This window comes from Carlito syrichta, unplaced genomic scaffold (genome assembly GCF_000164805.1).
Source record: "Carlito syrichta isolate Samal-C Ts95f unplaced genomic scaffold, Tarsius_syrichta-2.0.1 Scaffold303061, whole genome shotgun sequence".
Classification (NCBI taxonomy): Eukaryota; Metazoa; Chordata; class Mammalia; order Primates; family Tarsiidae; genus Carlito; species Carlito syrichta.
The window spans coordinates 381,988-394,836 of NW_007247157.1; the positions used below are offsets into that span (position 1 = coordinate 381,988).

At 43.4% G+C, this 12,849-nt stretch overlaps 1 protein-coding gene across 3 annotated transcripts in view; it reads right to left on the bottom strand.

Moving 5' to 3' along the window:
- The window catches only part of TRPC7 (transient receptor potential cation channel subfamily C member 7), a 152,914-nt gene that overhangs the window by 133,307 nt on the left and 6,758 nt on the right, over positions 1 to 12,849 (bottom strand). For all 3 annotated transcript variants that reach the window (XM_008057579.1, XM_008057577.1, XM_008057575.1), the window contains exon 2: positions 10,510 to 11,287. In XM_008057579.1, the coding sequence (XP_008055770.1) occupies positions 10,510 to 11,287 (778 nt within the window). The remainder of the gene's footprint in view (positions 1 to 10,509; positions 11,288 to 12,849) is intronic.

Sequence of the window (12,849 nt, forward strand, 5' to 3'; positions counted from 1 at the left end):
AGCTCAGTGCTTCCCCCACTGTACTGAGTTGAATAGTGTCTCCTTCCCCAATGCATGTCCTTCCTGGAACCTCAGAATGTGGCCTTCTTTGTAAATAGGATAGTTGCAAGTGTAGTTAGTTAATATGAAGTCCTACTGAAGCAGGGTGGGCCCTTAACCCAAAATGACTAGTGTCCTTATAAGAAGAGAATTAACAAAGAAACATGTAGGAAGATTACCACATGATAACAGAAGCAGAAACTGGAGTGATGTGTCAACAAACCAGGGGTTGGTGGAAACCACCAGAAACTAGAAAAAGCAGGAAAGATCCCCCTCTAGAGCCTTCAAAGAGAGCATGACCCTGCTAGCACCTTGATTTTGGACCTTCAGCCCTCAGCATTGTGAGACTAAAGTTTTGTGGTTTTAAGACACCAAGTTTGTGGTAGTTTGTTATGGCAGCACTCAGAAACTAAAACACCCACCTAGACTCAACTGGGTGTCCACCAAAGGGAATTTGGGATGTCCAGAAAAGCCCTGTGCTGCACTCGATGTCTTCCTGTTCTGGCATTATCAACATCCAAAGCCTCCAAGGAAGGAAGGAGGAGGAAGGAGGAGAGATCTATTCCATGCCTTTGTTTGTACTAAAACAAACTTCAGTTTAACACAAGTCAGAGATAAGATTCAGCCATTTTTCTCTATTGTAATGAAAATCGCACTAGGTCCATGCAGCCAAAAGAGGAGAAAGATGTCTTCAGAATCTGAAAAATGTAGTGAAAAGATTACAATCCAGTGAAATTCTTTTCATTCTGGGGTTATCACATCCGAACTCACTTTCCATCACCTCTGCTTTGCAATGAACAGTTTAGCTAAGTCTGAGACGCACTCTCTTCCAACAGTCATGGTAGAAAATTGATATTGACATCTTTCTCCTGCCCTTCTCCTCTTCCACTGTGCTCCAGCCTGGGAGAAGTTAAAAATTTGGCTCTATTCTGCTTCTTTTCCCACTGCCTCTTTGCTGCCTGGGGCACCTCTGAATTTCTGAGATCACAGACAGGAGGAGCAGGGGCCTGGGAAGCTTAAAGTCAAGAAAGTTGTCCTGGGAGCATCCAGGAGGCAGTAACCTCTGACTGTGCTGTGACTCTCTCTGTGATAAACAATCTGCTGAATGAGATGCGTTGGTCCTTCTGCACACCTATACCCCTTCCTGACAGGGTCTCATCTTCCTACATAGGTCTTCCAGCTCATCCATTCTTGTGCTCTCCAATTCATTTTCTACAGCAGGTAGAGTGGATCTTTTCAGAGTGCAGAAATGATTCACTCGTGCCCCCGTGAAAGCCTCCAATGGCTCTCAGTTCACCTCACAATGAAATCCATTTTCTTACAAGGCTCTCCTCTTCAACATCCTTATCACCTGCCACTTCTCCTGTTTATTCCCTATAGTAGACCCATACCGTGCTATTCGCAGTTCTCTGAATGGATCTCTCTTTCTTTCCTCTGCACTGGGTTACTTCATGTGCCATTTCTATAACTGGAACCTTCTCTCCCATTCACTGTTGTACGTTTATCTCTTTTATGCTACTGGATTTCAGTTTAAACATGGCCTCTTCTGAGAAATCTTTAAACATATACACACAGTCAACTGTTCCACCAAGTCAACTCTTTTAAAACTGCACTTTAACTTCCTAGCATGATTTATAATGCTGGATTTATTGGTATGATTATATGAAAAATGCCTATCCTTTTCACTAGTCAATTAGTCCCTTGAAGACAGGAACTTTATCTTGTTCATTTTCTCTCAGCACCTAACCCAGAGCCTTGCTCAGACTAGAGGCTTAATATGTATTTGTTGCATAAATGCTGAATTTCCAGATGGCTCTGTACTCAGGATCCACCCAGTTCTGATACTCTGTGAATCTACAGACCCTGCCCTCATCCTACCATCCTGATAAATATTTTTGATAATCTGAATGTGAATTTACTGCTAATAATACATGTGCCTCCATGCGGATGGTGTATATAGCATATGTGATTAATGCTACCCTACTATGATTAATCTATATAGCACTGTATTTTTTTCATAGAGAAAAATCTGTGTTTCCATTTGATTTAATTTGTGCCACTACTCATTGGCTAATATTCTCAAAGAACTGTCTCTGTTTTCTCCATATCTCTGATATTTCAGACTGATAGTTGCACTTGTGTAGGAAATGATTTTTCCCAGTTTTTTTAGTGATGAATCTTTTCCACGGAGATATTTTTCAAAAAATAATATCTGTCTGTATTTGGCAGGAGCTCTGCCTGCCCATTTCCTCCCTCCTCCTCTTTTGCTTCTCTATCTTCCCAGCCCACGTCGCTTCTTTTCACAGTAATATGTTAGCAGCTCTCTAAGCTTATTCAGTTTTAGCGATCTGCGTTTTTCCAATTGGAAAATATTCCCTTGGCCTATTTTTAACCATGGCACTCACATGTACAGCCTTAGATACTTTTTCTTGTTCTGGAAAGATCTTCTGAGGGGAGTGGGAGCTTGTCAGAAATTAGAAAGACCCTCTGAATAGAGAAGCTGCTAAAATTTAAGCTGTGTTTACTGGGAGGAAAAGTGGTGGTGCTAAAAATCCAGCGGGCTGTGGGAGATCAACAGGGGTCTCCACTGAGCTCTCTGGTGAAAATTTAATAGTACTTACTTAGTACTTATTATGTGTCAGATCCTCTGCAAAGACATATAATTCTTGACCACATTTAATCTTCACCAACATCCTGGGAGGTCATTATACATTAATTTACTCACTGATTCATTTATTTATCTACTGAGCTAATATTTACTGAGTATCTGATACTAATGTGCCAGGACTTTCTGAAAGTTAAATGGGATAAGGCACAGAAAGTTCTTAGCAACTTGGTGCACAGTGATGTCACTTAAAGAAGGGGAGAGATTAGGGTAAGAACAAATGTTTGAGTGGAAAAAACAAGCATTCTATTTTGAAAGAGTTACAACTGAAGTACAGTCATGTGCTGCATAGTGACATTTATGTCCATGATGGACTGTATTTCTGATGGTGGGCCTGTAAGATTATAACAGAGCTGCCCTATTCAGTTGTACCATTTTAAAACTTTTTGTTTATACAGTGTATGCCAGTAAGCACCTTTTCTATATTTAGATATGCTTAGATACACAAATACTTAACCACTATGCTACAGTTACCTGCAGTGTTCAGTACAGTAACATGTTGCACCAGCTGGGAGCAATAGGCTACACCATGTAGCTCAAGTGTGTAGTGGGCTATGCCATTTAGGTCTGTGTAAGCATACTCTATGATGTCTGTACAACGGAGAAATCACCTAATGACTCACTTCTCAGAATGTATCTTCCTTAGGTCACATATAACTCTGTCCCTTCTCTCATATTTCAAGTGAGAAAACTAAAGTCTAACAAGTGCCCCAGATTACATGACTGACAGGAGAGAACCAGGCCAGTTTGATTCCAGTACCAAACTCTTTGCTGTCTACTCCTTAGGCATGGTTACATTGAGAATATGAGGCATGGTTACATTGAGTGTGCCCCAGGGCCTGGCTCTGGCCCTTGTCCTCTTCTAGTAAAGTGATCTCTTATTCCACCTGAAAAACCTGTCACCCAATGTATACTGTTACTCTGTATTTTAGATGCTGATACTCTTGGCACAGACCTTAGAAGAGAAGCATCATCTAATTTTAGACATTATTTGTGATCCAATGAAAAGCTGTCATTAAAAGACACATTAATTAGCTAATTTTCCTGTGATGACTCATTAATGAATGCTCTCAAAAAAGTGCTCCCCTTGACACTTAGGCAGAAAAACAGAAAAAGACAAAGCTAACACAGGCAGAAGTCACCTTTGTCTCTCTTTTGAAAACCAAACAGTCCCTGGGTCTTGCTCTTGGGTAAGGGATCCTGTGACCAGGCTCCAGATGAACCTGCAGAAAGGCACGCATGCTTTGACCACACCTCACCTGTGCATGCTCAGTGAGTGGCAGTTCCATCAGTTCATCACCTGACATTAGTTATCTTTCTCTCCAGCTCATCACCTGACATTTGTCATCTTTCCTCTGCTCACATTCTACATCATCAGATGCTCTGACACAGGGCAAGAGTGACACAGTCAGAGCCCTGAGGGTTTTAGGGATGATATAGAGTTGCTCCTCATTATCTGTGGAGGAATGATTCCAGGACCTCTCCCCCTATACAAAAATCCACAGATGTTCAAGTCCTCATAAAAAATGGCACAATATTTGCATATAACCTACACACATCCTCCCATATACTTTAAATCATCTCTAGATTACTTACACTATCTAACATGATATAAATGCTAGGTGAATAGTTGTTATATGTGTTGTTTTTAATTTGTTTTATTTTTCTTGTTGTATGTATTTATTTATTTTGAGGGGAATATTCACTATTCACGATTGACTGAATCTGTAGATGGAGAACGCATGGACACTAGGGCCGACTGTATAAGTGATTGCTTTAAGGACTTCTGCCAGATTCTCTCTTATACACACACACACACACACACACACACACACTTCCTTTTAAGACCTGCAGTCTTCACAGTTTAAAAAATATTTTCCCAATGGAAAAGGAAACAATTTCCAAGTCATTCCCTGCATGTTAAGCAGGCATTTGTTTATACTACCAGCCAAGCTTTCAAACTTCAAGGAAATGTATTTTCCAAGGGTGTTGGTTTATATAATTTAAAATCCTAGAAATATTCAAAGCACTTGAGAAACTGGTGAGAACACTGGAGGCCAGGGTGATGGGCTTACTCAGCCTTCAGTTCTGCCTCTGGCCCAGGCTGGGCCTTTCCTCAAGCTTCCTGTCTCCTTGGCTGCCAACGGCCAGAGTTCAGTTGTGCTCTGAGCTCTGGCACCACAAGACAAAGTCACTCCTTCTTCTCCCCCACCTCTCCCCTTTTCCATTTTGCTAAGTTTGCAAGCAGATTACAAACTGTCATCTCAACATCTTTACCTTCCACAATGGGATCTCTCTAGAGATCATAGCAGGTGGCAAATTGGTCTGATTTATCACTATTTGCATTTTTAATTTGTAGTATTTTAGGCCCAGAGAGTTTTCATGTCTTAAAATGACAGTACAAACGTTGATACATAATTCATCATCTATTTTTCATAATACATGTGGTTAAAAACCCATCGGTAAAAACAGAAAAATCATGAACACTTTAAGCAGAAAGGAGTTACAGCTTTAGCATTCTTACCCCTTACTCTAACCCTCTGAAGTCTCTGAGGAAAAATTGTTTGTGACTGAAACATAATCCACAGCCTCCATGCTGACATTTTGTCAACAGGATGGGTCTTCTCACTTGTAGCTTTGCCAATCCTCAGAACAACCAAATGTTAAATAACTGAGATACAATGTTTGTTGAGCTTCCACAGTCCTTGATTTAGACACATTGGATGCTTTTTAAGAAACGTTATTATTAGGCTGGGTGTGGTGGCTCAAGCCTGTAATCCCAGCATTTTGGGAGGCCAAGGCAAGAGGATTGTCTGAGCTCAGGAGTTCGGGACCAGCTTGGGCAACATGGCAAGACCTCGTCTCTACAATAAACAAAAAATTAACTGGGTGTAGTGGCATGCACCTGTAGTCCCAGCTACTTGGAAGGCTGAGGCGGAAGGATTGCCTGAGCCCTGCAGGTCGAGGCTACAGTGGCTGTGAGAGTGCCACTGCACTCCAGCCTGGGCAACAGAGTGGGACTCCAACTCAAAAAAAAAAAAAAAAACAAACCCAAAACAAAAACTTTATTATTATTATTATTTTGAGTCGAGGTTTTACTTTGTCGCCCAGGCAAGACCTCCTGACTCAGGCGATCCTTTCACCTCAGCATCTGTAGTAACTGGGTCTACAGGCACATGTCACCACATCTGGCTAGTGGTTTTTTATTTAAAAAAAAAATCTTTTGTAGAGACAAGGTTTAGCTATGTTGCCCAGGCTGGTCTTTAACTCTTGAACTCAAACAATACACCAGCCTCAGTCTCCCAAACTGCTGGGATTATAGGTGTGAGCCACCACGCCTGGCCAGATGCTTTTAAATTTAAGCACAAGGTGAGAGAGGAAGAGGCATACCTCCATCTCACCCTGCTTTCTTTTTCCTCCCAAAGTTCTAGACCCTACACTACAATATTTCACTGTCATTCTTTCCTTGCCATCCCAGTCCTGTCCCACCAGGCATTGCTGCTTCCATGACTATGAGTGGAAGAAGGGTTAACACCTCTAATTATTTTGAAATAACAGCACCACAGAGACCAAATGCACAGGAATTTGGGAAGTAAATGAAGGGGACCAGCAAAATAAAGGAGACCCTAAATAATTTGTCTGATATAGGGTCAGTGAAGACAACCAAGCAGACTAATTCAGGACAGCTGTGGATACCTCATTGTGTTCTTGGAGGCAGGAGCAGTTACCCAACAGAGATAGACAATTAATTTTTTTCTTGCTACTACAGGTGCCTCTACACAGGGAGAGCCATTCCTCCAGAATGAGGTATCTCTGAATAGTCCAGTTCACACTAATCTTCCCTTTCCTGGCTCTTACTGTATAGATAAGCAAATGTCACGTGTTGGCAGTGTTTCCAGACCCCATTTAAAGCACTATGGGGAAGACCAAGAAGACATACTTTTCCCTCCATACACCATACAATGCAGCACATACTGGCCTACAGTTATTTAATGTGTGTGAGTTTTGTCCCTGCAATCAACTTATAGCCTTCTTTACAGCTTTTCCATTTCACCATGTCTATTAAATGCCTTGATGAAGTCCATACATGGTAGGAAGAGTTTAAACCAGCAGTCCCCAACCCTTTGTGGCATCAGGGACCAATTTCATGGAAGAGCATTTTTCCAGGAATGAGGGTGGGGGGAGGGATCATCAGGCATCAGATTCTCATAGGGAGTCCACAACCTAGATCCCTTATATGTGCAGTTAACAATAAGATTCTTGCTCATATAAGAATCTCATGCCCTCCTGGTCTGACAGGAGACAGAACTCTTTATGCCTGAAGCTCACCACCTGCTGTGCAGCCCAGTTCCTAACAGGCTACCGACTGGCACCATTCTGCAGACCAGGGGTTGGGCACCCTTGGTTTAAACCATAAATAAAAGAAATCATTTGCCTCATTAGTTGGAGTGATTATCGCTTTAGAATTTCCTTCTTTCCCTCATCAAGTATTTCTGGAATGCTTACTAGTTTACTGGGCACTAGTCAAGGCACTGGGAAGGCTCCAGTGACCTCATTGAATTTTAATATTGTTCTAGGCCTAAGAAGAGCCAAGAAACAGAAGAAAATCCTTGAACAGCTAAATAATCTTCACACCAAAAGTAATGGCTTGTTAGCAGGCACCTAACTCTGGTCACAATTTACTGGAGACCTTTAACACTGGCTGTACTTCTTATCAATGACTGATCTCTATCCTGGTAATAAATTAAAATGACTCCAGGAACAATAGCCTGGGCAAATAAAATCCAGATTTTTCATGGATGATGTTTTCTAATCAGGAAGAGTCAATCCCAGAATGAATGCTTTGGAGGATGTGGAGACTGATGTATGACATTTCCAATGAGACTTGGTAGCTTTTTTACACATTCGATGGCATTGTATCACCTCCACAACATGTGGCTATAAGCAGCAACATGTAGTCCCTTGAAAGCAGAACCAGGCTCATAAAATGAGTGCATTTTGGAACACACACTCTTGCTCTTTATTTTTTATTGCAATTTGACTTCACTACTGCTAAGTTGCTCTCCTTTGAGAAGATTTATAATGTTGGAAATGCACATACATGGATAGCTGAATAAGTAATAAAGTTCTAAAGGAACAGTTATGATAATTTATAATGTGTCATTTGTCGACAATCCGAAAGACATTACTTCAAACAAAGGTAACTAGGGGAATGCTAATAGCCAGCAAATGTACTGATGCTAAATCTTATTCTGAGTAAGTCATTGCATTGTCGGAAGGATTTGTCATCATGTTAGTGTTCTTAATTGTCCACAATTTTCATAATTTACTTTTTAAATGAAAATATCATAGTAGATGCTTTCAACAAACTTCTACTCTTAGATATTGCATAAACTGAAATATGCCAGACTTTTGGTTTTAGTAAAGGAAACAAATGGCTCAGATGAATTTCCAAATGTTAGTCTAGCATCGTTTTATTTAGTAAGGCTGGCACGCTACCAGATGTGAGATGAGTAGAGAATTGTGCAATTATTCAAATAATCTGATCCAGAAACATTTTTTGCTTGAATTTTTTTGGGGGCAGAAATATCTGAATTAATTGGCTTAGCTATTCCTTTCACATGATCTGTGCAGAATTGATCTGAAGACTGGGGAACAAGCAAAGTTCAACCAACCTTCCCTGAGACATCTTTGACCTTAATGTTGGTAGGTGGAGTTTACCGTACTGAACAAAAGGAAGAAGAGTCATTAATCACATTGCTTGAGAGCTTCTTTGGGTCATCTAGATCTAAAGCCACCAAGTTGTTTTAGAAGAGACCAAGAACAGTACAAAATTTAGGGACATGACTCTAATTCATCAGGTGGGTCTGAAATGGGGGAACAGATGGAATAAAACTGACTTAATTAAAGGATTTTTATCTATTCCCAATTTGTGGTGTGCTGCAACCTCCTGTTGGCATGACCTTTCTGTCTCTGGTTTGTGGTAGGAGCTTCTTCCCTACATAGAGGCTTCTGTGGCCTCATGTATGCACAATCAAGTTGTCCCCCTCTGTAGTTTCAGGGCAAATTCTCCACCTCATCTACCAGTCAACTACATTTCCAAAACTCCAGTTTCCATCATTTTAGTATTCAAATCACAAACTTTCAGTGGCTCTTCATTTCCAACAGGATAGCATTCAAAGTGCTCAGCCTGACCTGCAGGGTCCTGTGAGCTCTGCCCCAACTCATCTCTTTGGTATTCCTCCTGTGTGCCCTACAGAAAGTCTGTATTCTAGTCATATGGAGTTTAGTCTAGTCACATCTGTCTTCTCCCTGCTTTAGGTCATCTTTATTTGCCTCCTCCAAATGCCCACTTGCTCACTCTCTCTTCCTACTAATACAACTCCTCTTGCTCAGTAAGACCCAACCCTATTGCATCTTCTCCTTTGAGACCTCCCACTGGGGTGCCTCCCTTGCTGTGAGTTGGTGTCCATCCCTGGTCACCTCACTGTATCTCATATGGGTGCAGCTCTTGCACTGACATCTTGTTTGGATAATTAACTTTTCACTTACAGGTGACATCTTTTCTCAGCTCAATTGTCAAAGTGTGTGTACCACTTTGTAGGTTTTATGGCATCTAGCACATAGTAGTCTTTGATTGAATGGCAGGGTGAAAAATAAGGAGCCCAGTTGTGGTTCCTACTCTCCTAGTCACACCTTCTGCACTGGGTAATCCTTCATCGTTCAGATAAAAAGCAAGTGTAACTTTGAGAAGCTCAGTATATGATCAAGATCCTGGTCTTCAGTTTCCCTTAGTGGCCGAGTTGACCCTCTGGCCAGAGTAAATAAATTAGAACAATGGTTTTGCCGTTTACTAGTTCTGTGATCACTCTCTCTACCCCTGTGCCCTCACAGAAAATGAGGGTAATAAAGGCACCCATGGTAAATGGCTGTTCAGGGGATCAAATAAGATCATATAGGTAAGGCAATTAGAGTTAGGCACAAAATGAGCGCCCACTAGATTTTGCTCTGATTATTGTTAAACATCATGCCAAAATAATTTCCTACATTAGGTCTCAGTCTTCTCATTTTTAGGGGGAGTGTCAATTTACAATAAAAGCACAGGACCACTATTGAATATGGACTTTGGAGATGGCTTTCCATCCTCTGGGCTGGCCTGATAGGACAAGCTGTTTTCAGGTATCTGAATTACAGGGCTTTGCCCTGGGCCTATTTACTGAGGTGACAAGCTCTACTCTACAGAGACAGTTTTATTGTCGTTTTCATGCACCACCTCTTCAGCCCATTGATAGGATAATAGCAACAGATTGCTAAATTCTAGAAAGGCTGCAGCCGTGTCTATTAGATTGACACTGATCAAGACAGTCCAGGATGAAACAAAAGTGCGAGCAAGACAAATCAAAGTCATGTGGGTGGAACAATCAAGAAGTCTAAATCCTGAACCAGGAAACAGACACAGGTCATGAGGTATCCTAGAGGCTCCTGAGCTCCCTGACTGGAGCTAGGCGTTTACATCCGAGCACCAATATAATCCAGCCCGCGTGTTCTTTTACTGTATGGATTTGTGCTCAAGTCACCTCTTACTGCATTTCTGTAGTTTAAAATATTCCACCCGATGGGCTGCTTTTCCCTCGGGCCTACATCTGACAGGCGAGATGAGTCGCCCTCCTCCCCATAAGCCTGCACAGCAAGACCCTGGAGGCTTTTACCCCTTCTCAGGCCGGAAAACATCCCATATTGCCACAGGACGCACAAGGAAGAGCCCACCAGGCAACTGCCTGCGGGGCAGTGGGTGGGAGGGTTACCTTGAATTCAGTCTCAATGTTGGCTAGCCTGGCCAACTCGTTGCTTAGCTCCAGGGCGGTGAGGACAGGGTCTTCGCTGGACAGGGACAGGTAGGCGGCGCTCGCCAGGCCTTTGTAGGCGTTCATGCGGGAGCGCGAGTGGCTGAAGGAGTCTTTCCTCTGCTTCTCGGTGCACTCACTGCACTTGCAGAAGTAGTCGTGGGGGCGCTCGATGCGGGCGCCTTTGAGCAGCAGGATGTGCACGATCTCGTACTCCTGGCAGTGTGCCGCCAAGATGATGGGCGTGATGTCGTGGGAGAAGCGCGTGCCGTCCTCGTCGTAGGCGTAGAAGTCGTCGTCACGCAGCTCCTGCTCCAGCGGGCTGAGCGTCAGGCGCTGGCCCTGCGCGAAGGCCGGGTGGCTGAGGATGGCCTCCACGATGCGCACGTAGCCCTTGCTGATGGCCAGCAGCAGCGCGTCGCCCACCCGCGCCAGGTTCTCCTTCTTAAGCAGCAGTTCCGTGACCTCCAGGTGCTCGTTGCCCACGGCCAGCTGCAATGCGTTCTGCCCCATGTAGTCCACGCAGTTGAAGTTGAGGGTCTTGGACTCCTCCAGCATCTTCCTGACCACCGGGATGTTGCCATACTCGGCCGAGTCCAGGAAGCGTTCCTCCTCGGGCGTCAGGCTGGTGCCCTTCTCGTTGAACATGTAGGCGGGACCCCGGATGGCCTGGCGGCGGCCCTTCTCCCTCAGCGTTGTGTGCCGGCGCTGCATGTTTTTGAAGGCACCGCTCCCCAACCTGTCGGGGAACAAGGCAGACAGGATGCTGGGTTACCTTTCCAGGGCCTGTGGATTCTCCAGCCATAGGGCAAACAAAAGTGGTTGAGATACAAAAAGAATATCATGCTTGGACTCCTACGAGAAAGTATGACACGTTATTGGAAATCACTTTCCTAATCACTGAGATTCGGTCAATTGGATTGCCCGAACTGTCTTTGTTGTTTTTCTTTAGAATACTGACTCAGTAATCCCGCCTGCACGCTCCTTGAGTGGAGGAGTGGTGGCCTATGTGGAGTGTAAGGAGCCATGGAGGTGGGGAGTTCGGAAGCGGTGTGGCTGACACAGGCCGAGGGCTGTTGGTTTTGTTTCTGCTTGCATAAAGTTGAGTGAGTCACTTGACCCCTCTGTGCTTGGGTTTTCTTACCTGCACTACTGTATAGCTCTTTTGTGTAGGGCCCACAGAAGGATGAAATGAGGTAACTCGCATGTAGAAAGTATTCAGTCAAGGTTGGTTTTAGTCTGTTCCCTCTTGTCTTGTGGCCACCACAGACACTGCTGCCTTTGGTTCAGGTGTTCTGCTCCCTAACAAGCTCCTGAACTGTGGCAAAACTATAACAGCATGCATGCGACCCACCTGTATCTATTTCAACCTTCTGTGCTATTCTCTATAGGGACTTCTTTCTGTTCCCCCTGCAACTTAAACAACTACCAAAGGGCAGGGTGTGGCAGGGAGCAAGACTAGAGTCATTGCCACTTGCTGATGGCCACTGACGCAACCCTCCTAAGGGAATTCAGCCACAGCTTCCTAAGGTTGAGTCTGGATTTTATACAGATGGAAGAAATAGGTCAATTTACATGTTGGTTCACTTTTAACCTGTTGCTCTTTCCCACTGTGGCATAGGATATTGGCTAATACTAATATTACTAATAATAGTTAACATCTACCTATCATATGCCAAGTACTACACTAAAAGCTTCAAGTATATGAACTTGTATAATTCTTTCATCAAGTCGATGAGAAAGATGCTATGATTATCCTCATCTCAGATGAAGATACCGAGAGTAGGGGGGCTGAAAGACAGGAAAGTCGGAAGGTTTAGAGTAGGAATCCTGGCTCCACCATTTGCCAGCTTTGTGATTTGGGAGAAGTTACCTAAACTTGGGTTGCCAAGGATAATAACAACAATAAAATAAAATAAAATTGAAAATTGTATTTAATGGCAAGATTTTAAAATAGCAAACTGGAGAGAACAACAGCAATTGTGTAATTTAAGCTTAAGTCAGGCTATGCCATCTCTAGCTAGTCTTGAAACTTTGAGCAAGAGCCAGCTTCTGGGTCTCAGATAACTTAGCTATGAAATAGAGGGTCTAGCCGGGTTCAGTGGCTCAGCCTGTAATCCTGCGCCTTTGGGAGGCTGAGGTGAGTGGATTGCCTGAGCCCGCAGGTTTGAGACCCACACAGGCAACTTGGCGAGACCTCATCTCTACAATAAATCAAAATGAGCCAGGCATGGTAGCGTGTGCCTGTAGTTCCAGCTACTTGGAAGGCTGAGATGGAAGGATCACCGGAGCCCAGCATGT